At 37.3% G+C, this 20,102-nt stretch overlaps 1 protein-coding gene across 8 annotated transcripts in view; it reads left to right on the top strand.

Annotated features, from left to right (window-relative positions):
- LOC129762992 (uncharacterized) overlaps positions 1-20,102 on the top strand; it is a 464,623-nt gene that overhangs the window by 427,565 nt on the left and 16,956 nt on the right. For 4 of the 8 annotated variants that reach the window (XM_055761656.1, XM_055761657.1, XM_055761658.1 and 1 more), the window contains 4 exons: positions 6,933-7,342; positions 7,477-7,535; positions 7,647-7,913; positions 19,993-20,090. In XM_055761656.1, coding sequence (XP_055617631.1) covers positions 6,933-7,342; positions 7,477-7,535; positions 7,647-7,913; positions 19,993-20,090 — 834 coding nt within the window. Of the gene's footprint in view, positions 1-6,932; positions 7,343-7,476; positions 7,536-7,646; positions 7,914-19,992; positions 20,091-20,102 lie in introns of those variants that run through there. The other 4 variants (XM_055761661.1, XM_055761660.1, XR_008740772.1 and 1 more) reach the window with 3 other exon arrangements.

Below are 20,102 nucleotides of genomic sequence, written 5' to 3'. Positions count from 1 at the left end.
GAGTCATTAGTAAGCGGAACTAAATGAAAACACGTTAGGTAAAGAAGATTTTCGTTTAAATTTATTTCTTTATTGCATTTCCACATGTCCATACAATGCGCGTTTGAGGTGTAAAACAATCAGACAGATCGTGGCCCTCCATTTTCAATCTTCTTCAAGATTCTTCCATCAGACAAACCAGCCCAGGAGGCTGAAAGAGTCAAAAATAAAGAATAAAAAAAATTAAGATTCCAGGAACCCTCGTCGTCGTTGGTCTGGACCACCTTCGCTTTTTTGGCACATTTTGAGTTGTTGTGCTTTGGTGGCTTCCCAACCAGTTTCATATGCCGACCGGGATAGTATAACCCACAACCAAGGACTCCAGGGTATACCAGGGTATCTACAGAATAATCTGTATTTCTACAAATTTTGCGGACTTGTTAAAGCCAAGAATCTGATGTTTTCAGGTGAAATAAATGGGAGTGCGGGTGAGATCGACACCTTTGAAGAAAAGAATGAAAACTTGTTACAATAATTTCAAATTATTAAGAGGTTATCTATATACTATGTGAACAATTTATGATCCCAACTTAGGTGAACATCCACGTGAAATGTGCCGATGAACGTTGAACGAAAAGATTCCGTGAGCTCTGTCAGGCTTTTTTGTTGACATGCCCAATTCAACGTTGGTTTTGGCTGATTTATCAGTTCAGCTCAACCGTTTCGTCTTTCGAATATAAACACGAGCCGCCTACAAAAAGTAAGAATGCATTTTTCCTGTCTGTGAAACATAAACCAGGTGTCGTTTTTTTTATCCAAAATATATATTTTTATTAAGGCTCACATGGCGTCAGCCTGACGGGAGTTCAATATTTCGACAATGTTTGCCTTACACTATGTTAGTAATATGTAACCGATTATTCACGGTTGGCTCGAGGTTAGTATTACAAGTGTTTTCGTAATAGTGATGTTGCTGTCAGCAACGCCCCCTAGTATGTACCCCATATCTAGCGTGGTGCGTCTTCTTGACTCGAGGGATCCATCCAGAATGGTTACTAACCGGCACAAACATCAGCTCATGTAGAGTTGTCATGAGCGGTACAACCTTTGGCTCTTGTTGAATGTTCAGTGGACTGCACAACCTTTGGCCCGTGTATCTGTGAAGAGTGTGTGTATGTATTGCCGCGACTAAGTAAAAGTTTATAGATCGGATAGGAGGGATATGAAACAGGGACACAACGAAGGAAGCATCATTAAACGTTGACATCGGTGTTTCTGAGGAACAGGTATAGATGAAGCAGAAGATCAAGATCACGGCTACCTAAGATATCCCGGACGGGGATATCCGATTGTCTGCCTTGTGCTCTTAGTGCTCTAGAGAGCTGAGAGCGAGCAGCATGGAACCAGATACACGACCAGACAATATGCTCGATGTCGTGGTAGCCATCGCCACAATCACAAAGATTGTTTGTTGCGAGCCCAATGCGATAGAGATGCGCGTTTAGGTTGTAGTGATTGGACATAAGCCGAGATATCACGCAAATGAAATCACGACCTACATTCAATCCCTTAAACCAAGCACTCGTCTAGACCTTAGGGATAATCGTGTGTAACCAAAGACCGAACTCATCTTCACTCCACATGCGCTGCCAACTTACGAGTGTGTGCTGACGAGGAATGTGAAAAAATCGTTATAAGCAATTTGCCTTTCAAAAAGTGTGCCTTCTGAAGCGCCCATCCTAGCTAGCGAGTCCGCGTTCTTATTCCCCGGAATCGAGCAATGAGAGGGAACCCATGCTAAGGTAATCTTGAATAATTTTTCGACCAAAACACTTCATAGATGTCTTATTCTTGTTAAGAAATAAGATGAGCGTTTATCAACTTTCATTGAGCAGATTGCCTCTATTGAGCTGAGACTGTCTGAAAAAATAAAATAATGGTCGATGGGCAATGTTTCAATGATCCCTAGTGCGTAGTATATCGCACCCAGTTCAGCGACATACACGGAACAAGGATCTTTGAGTTTGAAAGAGGCACTGGAATTTTCATTGAAGATGCCGAAGCCAGTGGACCCGTTTATGAATGAACCGTCAGTAAAGAACATTTTATCACATCTAACTTTCCCATATTTTTCCGAAAATATCGACGGTGTCGGTGTCGGTTTTACCCTGACTGAAGGTTTCGGTGTTACCCCGAATGGACTCGAAATTTCAAAACAATGTTTTCGAGCATCGATAAGCAACAACATCATCCACCGACTCACAAACTACACTGAACAATGATCTACGATGAATAAAGCTCATAAAAGTAGTTGCGTCTCCTTCGACTGTTCTTCAACGCATGGTTTTTGGTTCGCGTAAGTCTCCAGAGGTCGAATGACATTCATGGACATTGATCTTTAACATGAGCACTAATTGATACCGTCTTCGAATGGTGTTGCTTAAGGATGCGCATCCACAGCATTGATCAGTTTTTCTTGAGCTGAACTACCCACAGGATTTTGCATTGCCAATGAGAATGCGTTATCGATCCTAGCATGATTCATAATAGTTTTCTGAAGCTGGACTAGATTTTTTCATGTATCATAGTAACTTTCAACACTTTTTGGCTGGTTCGTCACTTAAATTCACTTGTTGAAGAATTTCGGTAGTGAGAGTTGAGCTCGTGCCCCTCAGCGTGCGAGCTACGGATGTTACCACCACGCCAGATCGCCTCCACTAGCTGGACTCTTCCTCTTCCTCTTCCTCTTCCTCTTCCTCTTCCTCTTCCTCTTCCTCTTCCTCTTCCTCTTCCTCTTCCTCTTCCTTATTCCTTATTCCTTATTCCTTATTCCTTATTCTTATTCTTATTCTTATTCTTATTCTTATTCTTATTCTTATTCTTATTCTTATTCTTATTCTTATTCTTATTCTTATTCTTATTCTTATTCTTATTCTTATTCTTATTCTTATTCTTATTCTTATTCTTATTCTTATTCTTATTCTTATTCTTATTCTTATTCTTATTCTTATTCTTATTCTTATTCTTATTCTTATTCTTATTCTTATTCTTATTCTTATTCTTATTCTTATTCTTATTCTTATTCTTATTCTTATTCTTATTCTTATTCTTATTCTTATTCTTATTCTTATTCTTATTCTTATTCTTATTCTTATTCTTATTCTTATTCTTATTCTTATTCTTATTCTTATTCTTATTCTTATTCTTATTCTTATTCTTATTCTTATTCTTATTCTTATTCTTATTCTTATTCTTATTCTTATTCTTATTCTTATTCTTATTCTTATTCTTATTCTTATTCTTATTCTTATTCTTATTCTTATTCTTATTCTTATTCTTATTCTTATTCTTATTCTTATTCTTATTCTTATTCTTATTCTTATTCTTATTCTTATTCTTATTCTTATTCTTATTCTTATTCTTATTCTTATTCTTATTCTTATTCTTATTCTTATTCTTATTCTTATTCTTATTCTTATTCTTATTCTTATTCTTATTCTTATTCTTATTCTTATTCTTATTCTTATTCTTATTCTTATTCTTATTCTTATTCTTATTCTTATTCTTATTCTTATTCTTATTCTTATTCTTATTCTTATTCTTATTCTTATTCTTATTCTTATTCTTATTCTTATTCTTATTCTTATTCTTATTCTTATTCTTATTCTTATTCTTATTCTTATTCTTATTCTTATTCTTATTCTTATTCTTATTCTTATTCTTATTCTTATTCTTATTCTTATTCTTATTCTTATTCTTATTCTTATTCTTATTCTTATTCTTATTCTTATTCTTATTCTTATTCTTATTCTTATTCTTATTCTTATTCTTATTCTTATTCTTATTCTTATTCTTATTCTTATTCTTATTCTTATTCTTATTCTTATTCTTATTCTTATTCTTATTCTTATTCTTATTCTTATTCTTATTCTTATTCTTATTCTTATTCTTATTCTTATTCTTATTCTTATTCTTATTCTTATTCTTATTCTTATTCTTATTCTTATTCTTATTCTTATTCTTATTCTTATTCTTATTCTTATTCTTATTCTTATTCTTATTCTTATTCTTATTCTTATTCTTATTCTTATTCTTATTCTTATTCTTATTCTTATTCTTATTCTTATTCTTATTCTTATTCTTATTCTTATTCTTATTCTTATTCTTATTCTTATTCTTATTCTTATTCTTATTCTTATTCTTATTCTTATTCTTATTCTTATTCTTATTCTTATTCTTATTCTTATTCTTATTCTTATTCTTATTCTTATTCTTATTCTTATTCTTATTCTTATTCTTATTCTTATTCTTATTCTTATTCTTATTCTTATTCTTATTCTTATTCTTATTCTTATTCTTATTCTTATTCTTATTCTTATTCTTATTCTTATTCTTATTCTTATTCTTATTCTTATTCTTATTCTTATTCTTATTCTTATTCTTATTCTTATTCTTATTCTTATTCTTATTCTTATTCTTATTCTTATTCTTATTCTTATTCTTATTCTTATTCTTATTCTTATTCTTATTCTTATTCTTATTCTTATTCTTATTCTTATTCTTATTCTTATTCTTATTCTTATTCTTATTCTTATTCTTATTCTTATTCTTATTCTTATTCTTATTCTTATTCTTATTCTTATTCTTATTCTTATTCTTATTCTTATTCTTATTCTTATTCTTATTCTTATTCTTATTCTTATTCTTATTCTTATTCTTATTCTTATTCTTATTCTTATTCTTATTCTTATTCTTATTCTTATTCTTATTCTTATTCTTATTCTTATTCTTATTCTTATTCTTATTCTTATTCTTATTCTTATTCTTATTCTTATTCTTATTCTTATTCTTATTCTTATTCTTATTCTTATTCTTATTCTTATTCTTATTCTTATTCTTATTCTTATTCTTATTCTTATTCTTATTCTTATTCTTATTCTTATTCTTATTCTTATTCTTATTCTTATTCTTATTCTTATTCTTATTCTTATTCTTATTCTTATTCTTATTCTTATTCTTATTCTTATTCTTATTCTTATTCTTATTCTTATTCTTATTCTTATTCTTATTCTTATTCTTATTCTTATTCTTATTCTTATTCTTATTCTTATTCTTATTCTTATTCTTATTCTTATTCTTATTCTTATTCTTATTCTTATTCTTATTCTTATTCTTATTCTTATTCTTATTCTTATTCTTATTCTTATTCTTATTCTTATTCTTATTCTTATTCTTATTCTTATTCTTATTCTTATTCTTATTCTTATTCTTATTCTTATTCTTATTCTTATTCTTATTCTTATTCTTATTCTTATTCTTATTCTTATTCTTATTCTTATTCTTATTCTTATTCTTATTCTTATTCTTATTCTTATTCTTATTCTTATTCTTATTCTTATTCTTATTCTTATTCTTATTCTTATTCTTATTCTTATTCTTATTCTTATTCTTATTCTTATTCTTATTCTTATTCTTATTCTTATTCTTATTCTTATTCTTATTCTTATTCTTATTCTTATTCTTATTCTTATTCTTATTCTTATTCTTATTCTTATTCTTATTCTTATTCTTATTCTTATTCTTATTCTTATTCTTATTCTTATTCTTATTCTTATTCTTATTCTTATTCTTATTCTTATTCTTATTCTTATTCTTATTCTTATTCTTATTCTTATTCTTATTCTTATTCTTATTCTTATTCTTATTCTTATTCTTATTCTTATTCTTATTCTTATTCTTATTCTTATTCTTATTCTTATTCTTATTCTTATTCTTATTCTTATTCTTATTCTTATTCTTATTCTTATTCTTATTCTTATTCTTATTCTTATTCTTATTCTTATTCTTATTCTTATTCTTATTCTTATTCTTATTCTTATTCTTATTCTTATTCGTATGTTTTATCTCAAACACATGTATCTTCAAACCCGCAACCCAGGCAGAACTTCCATGTCGAAGTGTTGACAAAGATCACTAGTTGGCAGACGCTATTTTTTATTTCGTATGGTAGTGGTCACTTTTTATAAATACCAATCTACAGTTGCAAGTTAATAGGTACCAATTTCGGAAGCATTTAGCTTAGATAAACTATAAAATGTTTGATAGAAACACATACACACTCTGTCAAATAGATACCTGGAATTTGTGTTTTTGAAGAAAATGCTTCACCATCTAAATTTATATTATCGCCTTCAAAATATGCACCTGGACCCAGTCATCGAAACGCTTTTTAAAGCTGTATTCAGGAATTGCCTTCAGTTCTCGCAGCGAATTTGTTTTTTTGTCTTCAATGCTGTCAAAACGGGTCCTCCGGAGCGGTTATTTAGATAAGCAGATCAGTGGAGTAATATGGACAGCGAGAAGTTACTGATTGTGGATAGACAGACGAACTTCTGCGCCTCACGTATTGCATCCGTTTTAACCCAACTTTTCGGTCGCTTTTCATTCGAACAAAAAACATCAAAGAGGTTTTTTCTGTGGAATATTTGTATATTGAAAAACAGTATATTGAACGGCTATGTTTTGCTTTAGAAAACACAATTTTTCCATGTCACAATCATTGCTCTCCTTAACTAGCCCGTCTACCCCTCGTTCCCCAACAACTAACGATTTTAAATAACGAAAACGTGACATGCATTATGGGGATATTGTTTATATGCCACTAAATTTCTTTGGATGATCGTGCGAGTAAACTTGATTGTTCGTTAGAAAGGTCGTGATTACTAAATTCAAAAAAAATATATAAAAAAATGATATGAAACAAATCAAAAATCAAACTATCTATCGAATCAAAAATAATTTACTACTATGGCTCATACTGTAAACAGCTTCCAACGCATCGCTAATTGTTTCTATCACCCGTAACGAGAAGCTCGACCGTCTAGCCCAAAAACGCCGATAGATGATGCTGTTTGCATCCGCTTGCTGCATCCATCTATTCTTCCATTTTCCAGTGATCGAACCGCAAGCATGGAACGATTCTCCACGCAATTTTACGGCAAGAAAGATCAGCAGCTGCCATTTACCGACTCGGACGGTCTGTACGACTTCCCCTCGTCCGATGGTAAGGGCAGCTCAACGATACATCACCGGAAGAGCACCGGTCGGAGAAGAGAGCGCCGCAGCTCGCGCTCCGGAGCTACGCTTTCACCCTCTAAATCAACCTCAGTGCTGCTGGAAATACCGAGCAAAGACAATGCAGCCCCAACGTGCAACTCACACGCCGCTTCCAAGTTCTCGTGTACCACACCTACGCGTAAAAGTCCCAAGCGGCGTCCACTGCACAGGCCACCCATTGCGAGCAGCTCGTCATCAACCGAGTCTTTGACATCGACCCGGGAGTACGCGCAAAGATCAAGCAAAGGTAAAACGATCCTTTGCTCCCCCCTCCCCACAAACTTCAGCTCAAATCATGCTTTAACATTCATATAGCCCCTTCTCACTCACTAAATGTCTCTTTCTTTCCCTCCCTCTACCGATCTGCTGATGCATCTCCAGCATTCGTGACCCTCACGAAGGAGACCCACTTGTGCGACTCCGGAGATGACACCGGTGAGGTATGTTCACTAACCGTATCAAACACCAGCAACAACAACAACAGCCAGTTGACGGAATTTACTTCTCTTTCATCACGTTACCCCAACCACCACGACCCCAATCACCATCAGCCCCAAGCCATTACTTCATCATCCAACTCATCCCAGCAACCCGAGGCACTGCCCAGGTTTGCCTGCGCCGACTCTGACCTCTTCCGGCGCTTGCTCAGTTACAAACTGAACAAACTGTCCAGAGCGTCTACGGTTTCCCCGCCGCAGCAGTCATCTAGCAAACACTCGACGGCCTTCGACCGCTATTCCTATACTAAAGTTAGCCAAATCGACGACAAAGATGAAGATTTTGATGATATCCTAGACGACGATGAATACCTCGAAAAGGTTTTGTTCTCTTTTTCGTACATCTCAACCTCGTTCGCTTTTTACACCCTAGAAAAGTGCTCAAACTCAATGTCGAAATGACGAATAAAAAAAGCAAACTAACAAAAAAAATGTGTCGCCTAGTTCGTGAAGCCAATAACCAAAATTAGGACCCCACAACTACACTAGAAAACCGATACACACACACAAACAAGAACTGATGAAATTCGGAATATACAGAGAGACCAAATTTCTGTTAGTTAGTTATTGCGTTTCATTTCAATTAGTGCGTAGAAGTAATTTTAAAAAATAGTGACATTTTCGTTTCGATTGTAGTGAGTAACTTTTCCAAGCGGAATGACTTGCCAACTAGCCGTAGCTTGACAGTTGAAAAAGTATAGATGATTGTATTTTTACTCTGCTGTTGTTTATTCATTCAGACGATGAGTGAATTCTATGCACACCGTATGTTGCTGTGAGTGTGTCTCGTTGAGTTGGAGTTCTCGTAACCTATAGTTGATTCTAGAACAGTAGAACGTAGTTAGGCTTTATAATCGACCATCATGCCCTCACTATACTCTACTCACATCCATTCGTAGATCATCATTTACATCTGTCAATAACACCTCGTTACCACGACGTTTTTTATATATCCGACTTGTCTTTTTTCAGTAATATTACAGAATTCGAATATTGATAGTTTCGAAAATGTTAGATGATAATCCGAGTATTGGGTCACTGTAGTAATGCGAGTTTAGCAATCACCATGAGGGAAATCAGTTACAATATCATAATTTGTTGGGGTCTGCAGGATATTGAATACTCCAGTTTTCAACTTTGGTATATGACCAATGAACCACATGGTCACATGGTCGTATGTTCGTGATCACTTTTTGTATCAACCAATCTACAGTAGCAAGTTAATAGGTGCCAATTTCGGATGCTTTGGCTTAGATAAACTGTAAAATTTTTGGTAGAAACACATACACACTCTGTCAAATAGATACCTGGAATTTGTGTTTTTGAAGAAAATGCTTCATTTACTATCTGAATTTATCGCCTTCAAAATATGCACCTGGACCCAGTCATCGAAATACTTTTATAGCTGTATTCAGGAATTGCCTTCGGTTCTCGCAGCGAATTCGTTTTTTATGTCTTCAATGCTGTCAAAACGGGACCTCCGGAGCGGTAATTTAGATGAGCAGATCAGTGGGGTAAGATGGACAGCAAGAAGTTACTGATTGAGAGAGCGTCAAAATCGCGCTCTCTGAATAATGTTAAACATCCGTTTAACATTCACAATCGTTCCCGGGTTGTTTGATGGCTTTTAAAATGGGTTGGTGTAAATTATATCGATTATTTTTCCAATATATGGTTGAAATGATCGATATCTCGCGTCGTACAAATGCGATCCGGTTACGCATTGGAAATATTACATTTCTTGCTAAACACAGCTCTCAAACAGTTTTTTGATTACTTGATTCAGTTTTGTTTGAGCATGCATTGAAGATAAAACAACACAGCAAAGACGAAATCCACCATATTTCACCATTGAAAACTCAAGTCAGGTGACTGAGAATATGAATAAACTTTATGGCCGGGATACTGTGACTGTAAATTTTGTTTTCGTTAATTCCATTTCGGCAATTTTGATGCCAAATGTGCACCACCTCATGAACCGAAATGCATCTGCAATGGCAACATAATCGACTAATTTCTGAGGGGGATAATGAACTGCGATGGCGTAATGGCTTGCCTACTGTTTGCGCCGGCTCACTGCTGCAAATGAACCGGCATCTAAATTCAATCTATGATATGGAAATGAATGTTTCCATATTTTAGAAGAAAATAGTGTGCATAAATCGAAATTAAGCTACTTAAGTATTTTCGGAACAGTGGTTCCGAAAAAAAAAACGAAATTTTGGAAAAAAAAATCCGGTACTAATTACTCTACATCCCACGAAAATTCACATAAAAGACACCCAGACCAAGGAGTTCTGCAGATGAGGAACAAGACATCACGACACAGTAAATTTTACGTAATCAAAATAATTCAACAGAAAACAAAATGCAACTGCAAACGGATGTTTACGCTGATATAACTATGTCGACCCAAAGTATCCGGTACAAAAGGCTTCTTGGGTCGTCGATGACTCGTCGCAGATGATGCTTCATCGACTTGACACAGGCCTCCCACAACCCACCGAAATTTGGAGAACGAGCTGGAATGAAATTGAATTTGATGAACTGGTTGGATGCTTCAGCTGTGACTGCATGGCGATATTGTTCTGACATAAATTGCTTGCATAATTCACGAAGCCCTCTATCGGCGCCTACAAAATTAGTTGCGTTATCGCAATAAATATTTTGCGGGCGGTCACGCCTTTCGATGAATCGGCGAAGACTAGCGATAAATGCAGCCGTAGTCAGCTCGCTAACCAGCTCTAGATGTACTGCCTTCGTAGCCATGCAAATATAGACAACAACGTACGATTTGATTGGGACAGAACGAGGACCTGCACGTCGCAAGTGAAAGGGTCCAGCAAAGTCTATGCCAACATTTTTGAAGGCACAGGATTTCGTTACACGAACTGATGGTATCGATCCCATAGTACTCGGTCGAGCCTTGACGTAAGCTACGCAGGACTGTACCACTGCACGCACAAGATTACGGTCCTTTCAATGGCCAAAACCGCTGACGTAGTGTTGCCAGGAGCAATTGTGGATCACAATGCAGCTGCTGGCGGTGCATGGTTTCTGCTATTAGTTTTGTCAAAGGATGGTTTCCGGGTAGAACTAATGGGTTTTTCTCGACTGGAGCGATTTCAGCGTTTTTAAGCCGGCCACCGACACGAATTAATCCTGCGTTCAACATTGGGTTGAGATATCGCAATGGAGATGAATGCGGTAGTTGTTTTCCATTTTGTTGTGAAGATAACTCTGGAACGAAGTGTTCTTGCTGGATTTCACAAACGACAGCATGGAGAGTTTCATTTAGCTCGTCTACTGTTATGAAACCGGAGCGATGAGGAGTGAACACTTCATCAGAATTTGATTTTGAATGAATTCGAGCGGGACAATTATTCACCAAGCGTCGGCAAAGTGCGCTGATGCGGAGAAATGTTGTGAACGACGAATAACGAGAAATTATTTCGGTGTTTTGCGACTCGGCAATTGTAAGGACAGTTCCTCTGCGTTTTTCGAGAACTTCCTCATTTATGCAGCGAAAATATCCTGGTGGTTCAGGCCACGGCACATCGGACCGTTCCACCACAGTGAGCTATTCAGAAGATGACCAATCTCTAGTCCCCGAGAAATTAACTCCGCGGGATTCTGTTCGCTCGGAACGTGATTCCAGGTGCAGTTGCTGGTGATCTCCTGAATTTCTGCGACTCTGTTGGCCACAAACGTTTGCCACGTTGATGGACTTGATGCTAGCCAGTGGAGAACTATCATAGAGTCAGTCCACAAGAACACATTTTCATTAATACTGATGCTAGACATGGCCGACTGAAGTAATCGGGCAAGAAGTAGAGAGGCACATAGCTCCAGACGAGCTATCGATTTATTGCTTAACGGTGCGATGCGTGATTTGGCTGCGAGAAGTCTGATAACAACATATTAGTCAGAAGAAATTGAACGTAAATAAAGCTCCATACGCGTGCTCTGATGCGTCACTGAACCCGTGAATTTCGACCTTAGAGAGGCGACACAGAGATCTCACATGCCGTGGTAAGCGAAAACTTTGTAGTGAACTGAAAGCGCCTTGATATTCATTACATTGATGGGTAATGTGTGTCAATAACTTTATAAAGGATACGCCGTCTCTGAAAAACGGAAACTTGATTCTTCACAGGACAATAAAATGAAAAATAAAGCAGGTGGAGAGGGTGTATCATTTGGCAAAAATATCACGTTGGCAAAAACATCACATGACTGAAAAATCAATCCGAAAATTTGTTGCATGCAAGGCAGTAGAAGACTTCAATCGCGGAAAAAAGGCTATAGCGGCTTCCAGTACGTACGTGATCTGTGAATATTATGTATCATGGATCATCAATTTCTAATAAGCCTCAAACGCAACAATTGATTAGCGTGATTTATAGCATAAATACTTTTGATTCAGTGCTCTTGTGGAAGAAATTCGTTTGATTATAATTTGCTGCATAACAAACTGTGAACGTCACAGTGTTTGTTTCATTTCACTTCGTTCCTTGTTATTTACTCACAAACGTCAAAAAAAACAGGAAGTGGGTTATATCTATGGTATAACCGCAAGGGTGACGTAGGACTATCGTTGATTTAGAGATCATTTGTTTGAAGTTGAATCTGAATTCATTCTGAATGAATGAATATTTGGAGGATTTCGAAAACGAGAGCGTTACGTTGGAGGCACAAGGTTTTATGCATCCAATATTGGATACGGAAATATCCTACTGATGGGGAAGAATATTCTTCAGAAGCTATCCTGTTGATTGCGATTGATTGAAAAATCACAAAACCAAATGTATTTGGTCACAGTGTTACATTAAATTCCCAGAGAAACTGGCAGATTATTTTCAGTAACGATTAGATATTTCCACATTATCCTCGATACTGGAAGCCCACCAGTGGTTAATGCCAACTCGATAACCATCTGTTAATAGCACTTGATTGAAACATATTTGGTCACAGTGTTACATGGATAGAAAACATTCAAATAAACTCTTTCACATGAATGTATTTTTAAATTCCCAGAGGAACTGGCAGATTATTTTCCGGATCTTTCTCGATGCTGAATGACATCCAAACGGAAAGAATTCCGCGCGTGTATGTGTATGTGTGTGTAGCGGCTGCTTCGAGATCTTCCCGGGGAACCGTTTGTGGCATCACTCTCCTCCTGATGGATTCCCTTCTGGCCTAAGGTGTACAAACAGGCTCTTGGTGACACCGTTCATCCGCGCTTTCATGATAAACGGAGAGCTTCACCATAACAGCGACAACATGCTCCAATCGCTGTTCAATTAGAACTGAGTGGATTTCCGAGCGGCGCTCGCTTATATACCGATTGGTGATTTCAATAGCCTGTTTTGAAGGCAAATTTAAGACTATTGAAACAAGTTTTTGGATCAGAAAGTAACAAGTATAGAACGCGTAGACATTTTATCTTTCGAATGAAGTGTTTATCATACCATTTCGTTCAGTTGTTTAGGAGCTATTAACGCTCAAAATCTCGGTGTCCGGCGTAACGCTTTCGTTTTCGAAACTTTGATTTTACACCCCGGTATAGAAATGAAAGACGTAGTCCTACGTCAAAAAGCACAAACACCAGTAATCAAGTAGAAGGTAAATCCATCTCTCAAAAACGCTCATCGGCCATTTTTAAAAATCAAAGCTACTTTGAGCTTAGTGCTACTTGAAGCTAATTTTCATCCATGAATGTAACATAGCAGGTCTTTGCAATATTTGCTAGAGCTTGGTGAGAGAAGCTTTCTGGAGTCCCGTTATAAATTGTATTCATCTTTAGATAATATTCTTATCGAATTGCAATTGCGTTCAAATTTTATTTTTTTTTTCACTCTTTCTTTTTTTCTGGAGATAGGGGAAGATGTATGGCATATAAAACGCTAATGCGAATATAGCTTAATAAGGTTAGTACGATCATTCACCGTAGCAAGCGCGAGCCGAACATATCTTCGTTCGACAGTCTTTCGCTGAGCGCTTCGGGGTAAGTTGCACAGGTAATATTTTCTGGCAATGGATTATCCCAGTCGTACTCCAGTTTCCAAAGGCATTGAATGCGAATTTTACCTTGTACAACAGCAGGACTTAACAGTCCAAGTTTCGAAAGTTGCGACAAGATTATTCGGAGGGAATCGGATGAAGGTTCCCAGAGCAATACGAGAGCCTTAATTGGTGCTTCTAAGTCAAATTCGATCAAATCTTTGGTTTCACGCAACTCTGTTGCAATTGTGTTGAGAATCTTTAGATGGTTAGAGGAAATCTTCCTAAGCTGCATTCCTGCACTCTCAAAAATCCTTATTAGCTGTGAACACAATTGTTTAAGCTCATTCAAATAGTTCCTTCCAGTAAGTAAATCATCCATGTACATATCCTTTCGGACAACGGGAGCTGCTAGAGGATAGCGATCTTGTTCATCCTCGGCAAGCTGCTGCGACACTCGGGTTGCGAGAAAAGGAGCCGAGTTAGTGCCGTATGTCACGGTTTGTAATTGAAACGTCTTCAATGGTTCGTTGCATTTTCTTCGCCAGAAAATGCGTTGAAGAGGCTGATCCGCGGGATGTACGGTGATCTGGCGATACATTTTGGTAATGTCTAAAGTGACAACAAATGCATGCATTCGAAAACGCATTATTATCGACAAAAGTGAGTCTTGTATCGTTGGGCCGGCGAGGACATCGGCGTGTTCGAGACGATCCATCCAAGCGTTGTGTTTTGGAGTACCGGAAAATTAGGACCCAAAATAATGCAACCGTAACGTAAAAGTTTGAAAAACGTTCCTGCTCCAATGAGCGCGTCAATTGATCCTGATTTTAACCAAGGCGCCTAGAAGTATATCCTAAGGTGGGCCAACTTGCTAAAACCACTCTTCAGCCATCTTGGAAGTCTACTGTGTTTTGATTGTAAACAAAACACAATACGCTTGTGCCCAAGCTCGCTCGTTATCAGTCTGTCTCTTTGACACTTCAAACAAATAATTCCCCTTCTGATTTCTTCCGTACCGTTTTGCATATACCGCTCTCCTAACCAACTTAGTGACGAAACGGCCTCACCTAAGGATATACTTCTAGGCGCCTTGGTTTTAGCATGTTGGCCCACCTTAGGATATACTTCTAGGCGCCTTGATATACTCTGCCTACTACTCCACCACATATATACCTCATTGCACAAATACAAAGATAGTGTGATAGTGCGCTGCTGCTACCAAATGTGAAGAAATGCCTCCATTTTTATGATTTGCCGTGTTTCGCGTTCCGTCTGTTACGGATAGATCACTAAATAAACCGTGTTTTCTACACTTGATGGCTAAGACCTTGGCCTGCCAAGAATCTAACAAGGCCACCGATGACTCGCCTTCGTCTCATCCAAGCCGAAGAAAACGATCTCATTCGTGGAATCCGAACGAATGAAGCGTACAAGTTTGCCCCAAAACGTGCGGTCCTTAATGTGTTAATAAGCATTACTAGTGCTTAACGTATGCATTAAAAAATGGACTAATTTCAGATGGTGTTTAAAAAGAACTATGAGAAATAATCCAATAGAAAAATACTTCTGAAATTTTACACTTATGATGCATTCTACAAAAATGCTTCGCCCTGATGCGGGTGACTGTAATCGGGAATCTGGAACCATGATCAGTGAAAAGACGGATGTCAGCATATTCTTCAGCTCTTTCGTGACTCTGGAGATCAGCCGCTTCACCGTTATGGTCACAAAATTATGAGAGTACATTCTCCGTTTGAGGTTAGCCCAAATATTTTCATTCGGTCGCAGTTCGAAAGAACAGCGACTTGGACATTTCTTTCTCGCTGATCGTCAGTCGCGAAAGCAATAACAAAAGTTGAAGTGTTTCTATGGAGCTGCCTACACTCTGTCCAACCTCTATAAGACCAGGTGATGATCTTGCTGCTTTGTGCCATTGTAAACAAACAATGCTTAAACTTATATTCTAGTGTATTGGTATTGCTGACTACCATGCACTGCATGATTTTCATATGTATGTGTGCAAGCGCTAAGCGTAAACGAATGTTTTTGTATTTTCAAGTGTCAAGTTTCTATAAGATCAGTTACATTTTTTCTCTGTTTTAGTGGTTTTGATCAATAAATCTGGAAAATGCCGCAGAAAAAAATTGCTCACGGAGAGAAGAGAAAGACAAATCGATGCATTTCACCAAGAAAATGTTGGTATCAGAGAAATTTTTCGTCGGATTGGACGATCCCATCAAGTAGTGCTCAATTATTTGACGAATCCTCAAGGATACGGTAAGAAGGAGAGAGCTCCACATGAATCGTAGCTCTCTGACCGGGATAAGCGGGAAATAGCTAGAACAGCTTCGAGTACCTCAAAATCACTTATGCGAATGAAGCAATATTTCAATCTAAATGTTACTCGGGTGATAATTCGTCAAGTTTTTGTAAAAAACCCTCACTAAAGAGGGTTTAAAAGGTTAAAGTTCCTCATCTTACACCATCTCACATCGGAAGACGTCTGAGTTTTGCCAAAGCTCACATAAACCGACAGTGGGACATGTTATGCTGTGACAAAGAATGTTTCCAAAAGAATACTTTTTTTTTATCTCATTTATTTATTTATTAGGCTCATTAGCAGTTTAGCCGTAACAGAGCCGGGTTTTAATCGTGTACATGTACATATGTTTATGTTTCTATAAATTGTAAATTACACAGTCGTTAGTAGTAGCCATTTAGGCGTTAAGCTTTCTGTTCCATTACATTATGGTAAATTACACAGTAGTAGCCATTTAGGCGTAAGGGTATTCTTTCTGTTCATCCATTGTTCAGCAGACCGGACAGCGGAGACAGTTGATATTGATCATTGTTGAGTTATTTATAGAACAGCAACCCGATGTGTCTTGCAGAGCAGAGCAGTTGCATGGATGAATCGATCTTATTTCGACCGTGGATCGATTTCCATCGCTGATGATGGTTGCGTGGACGTAGTTATTCTATAACAACACAAAGATGGTCAATTGAGGGTCCTGAGTTTGAACTCACGACCGATCGCTTGGTAAGCGAACGCGTAACCAAGTGGCTACGAAGACCCCCCTAGGAATACATTTTGCTATATACCATAACGACAAGTTCTCCAATGTAAAGGTTATCTTCACTGACGAAACAAAGTTCAATTATGATGGTCCTGATGGTTTCAACGGGTACTAGCGTGATTTACAAAAAAAGGAACAGTATTCTACAACCAAGAATTTTGGTGGAGGCTCGTGCATGGTTTGTGCGGGATTCTGTGCAACCGGAAAGCTTAAGATAGCTTTCACATCATTCAAGGATTACATACTTGTTCTGGAATCCTCTCTCCTACCGTTTTTGCTAGGATATCGTCAAAAAAATTCACCTATCATATCATATTCATATCAGCAAGGTAACTAAGAAATGGATTGGGGACGAAAAACTATTTTTTTTCGGACTGGTCGACTCGCTCTCCAGATTTCAATCATGTTGGAAATCTTAGGGTATCCTTCTACGCAGAATCTACACTGAGGAAAAACGGTACACCACGATTGAAGAGCTCAAGGTCGCAATTTCGGAAACATTGAAAAAATATCGAGAAAATCTTTCAGCAGCATTTGGTAAATAGTATTCCAACACGAATTTTCCAGGTTATTAGCCGAAATGACAAGGGTGCCCATTATTGGCATGTAAATCAGCCGATCGTTTTGAATCTTCCCTTGATAATACTTATGAATTTGGAAATGGTCTTATAGAAACTGGACAACTGAAATTATCAAATTTAAGCACAATAAATAAACAAACAACTCTTTTGAACGAAATTGACGTTAAATATACTTTATTCTAAGCATTCAACAATGTGTGATTGTATCTTGTTGAAATTCTAACTGTTTGTGTTGCAACGAAATAGAATCAGGGTGGTCTTATAGAAGTTGGACAGAGAGTAATTAGCTACATAACAAATAGGTTTGTCCGGAAATGTTCGTCGTTGGAGTTAAGCATTCTTTTTAACGTTTCGGTAGGGCGCTCTCAGTTTTTGACGATTTTCTTCATTAGCAGTTTGTTATAGAAGATCCGAAAGACGCTGACATACACGTGATACACGATCTCTCTCCCAGTTGTACTGTAAAAAGAGTAAGTAATGTAGCGATAGTGATGCAACATGTCACGTTGCAAGTAATGGAGAAATAAATTACGTTACTCTGCGACATTCTTATTAGTGCGACTCTAGACAGCGATCACCCAACGTCATATGTTAGAGGCTATAGTTGTGTAGTATGATTTCAAACCCCGTTCCAAAGTCCATCTTAAAACTCCCAATATACAAATTATCCTTCTCCTCATAAGCAGTTGATTGTTTCAAAATAAATGACTCATGCGTGGTCACTTCAATTTACGATTCCCACGAAACATTCCTCAAGCGCAACTGCATTATTTCGTTAATTGTTTTTCTCCCACATTCGTCCATGTAAACAAGCCAACATGCGCGGACGATATGAATGCACCCTTACATCATGTCGCGCGCAGCTAAAGGCAATAAACCAGAAACCAAAACAAACCCAGTTCTATTCTGATTAAATACGCGACCGTACACAAAGTCGTCGTGACACTTTACGATTTCTCATGAAATCGATATGCGCGCTTATGAGCGCAGTAAGCAATTCTATTTCTTGACACCATTCACATCGAACACTGCATTCGATTGATTGGCTATTCCCCTTTGAAATCGACTTGGCTCCTCCCAATGAAACTCTCCACAAACTGTTGGCTAAGTTAGCTTAAGACTTTTGTAACTAGCATTAAGAGAGTTCTTGTATGACAGTCGACGCGGACGGCCGCGTGGAGCGACGAGAAATAAATAAAGTTCTTTTGAATAAAAGTATAACTTAATTAATAGTAATAGAAAAGTTGCTTTGAAGTCCGATCGCTCACGCAGCTCAGTGCAAGCATCCTGTGCAATAGTTGATAGTTGTTGAATAGAATAAAAGTTTGCTATGGAGTCTGTTGTACACAAATAACAAACACTGCCACATGTGAACGGACACTCTGGAGAGAGTAATTAACACTGTGAGAGCGCAGAAACAGATTTTGTAATTTCTATTGACCAGTCTTGGTCCTGCCAGCGAGCGGTCAATATCAGTTTGGAGAGTCGATAGTGTGTCATGGCGCAAATGTAACCGTGGTGCGATTTTGTTCGCAATTTCAAATCCTAGGTGGAACAACCTTATTGTTAGACCTTAGAGTTATTCAAGGTGTGGCTATCGAATAACAAGATAAGCTGAAAGCAACTGAGAGCTGTTTCAAAATCACCCATCATCCACCATATTCGATAAATATTTTGCTTTGCTCCTACTATCTGTTTTCTAGGGTGCATTTCTGAATAAAATAGAATAAGATTGAAGTCCTTTAAAATTTTCAAAGAGCACACACTGATGTTTATTTATGGAGATATCAGAAGTCTTCCAATACTGTTTCGTTTAATGGGAAATTCGCATGCAGCGTTCTACGGATAGGGGAGTGGCGTATATTGAAAGAGATGTAAATATGAAATCAAAACGGTCTCGTAATTTGGGAATTAAACTTGAATTAATAATCACATCGCGTGAGATCACATATACGGCGTCACCTTTTAGGAAGAAACCACATCTTATAAATGAACACCTAATATTTTATTTTAGGTCAACAGATCAATTATCATGCCGGGGGTTCGGGTTCGATTCCCGTTCTGGTCGGGGAATTTTTCGTCAAAGAAATTTCTTCCGGCTCGCACTATGGTCACGCGCATTCTAGAACTTGCCATTCTCCATTCTCAAGGCGTTTTATCCGGCATAGAAATCTCAACTAAGTACTACTAATAAAAATGACGCAACTAATACCTGCGTTAAGGAGGCCAAAGTTCCACTGGGAACGCTAGTGCCATCCTGGTTTATGAATATTTTTAAAAACGTAAATAATGGGAATAAAAACTCAATAACTAGATTGAGTCAGGAAAACTATTCACATATATATTCATAGGCGTAAATTTTAGGAACGGTATTTTTTAAATTATTAGAAAGTGATATTTCCCTTCCAGATGTTGATTGTTCGTGTTAAAATTTATTTGGTTTCTGATCCCCCAATATCGAACGAATCTGAACCACACAAAACACTTGGACATCCCATAACCCATTCACAGACACTCAAACTCATTAACCATTCAGTGTAAATATCCATTCCATCAGCCCTCTTCAGGAAACGAACCCTGCAAAATCGCTAGATCGCTGCTGCTGATGCTGCTAGTGTAAATAAAACATATGACCTCAATGCTATCCCAACATAGATGAATGTGAATGCCCCCACTCCAACTCCATTCCGCAAGGATTGACTTAATGTTTCCTCTATTCCTATTACCCCATAATAGGATGTGTCTAGTCAAATACTGCCCAAGGTAACGGTGGAAGACATCAGCAGGCCCCACAGTAAGATTGGACGGCTCAGAGCGATCGGGAATCAGATACGGTAATCGAGTCG

Source organism: Toxorhynchites rutilus, chromosome 1 (genome assembly GCF_029784135.1).
Source record: "Toxorhynchites rutilus septentrionalis strain SRP chromosome 1, ASM2978413v1, whole genome shotgun sequence".
Classification (NCBI taxonomy): domain Eukaryota; kingdom Metazoa; phylum Arthropoda; class Insecta; order Diptera; family Culicidae; genus Toxorhynchites; species Toxorhynchites rutilus.
Note: the sequence above shows the minus strand (reverse complement) of the source record. Positions and strands in the feature narration are given on the sequence as shown.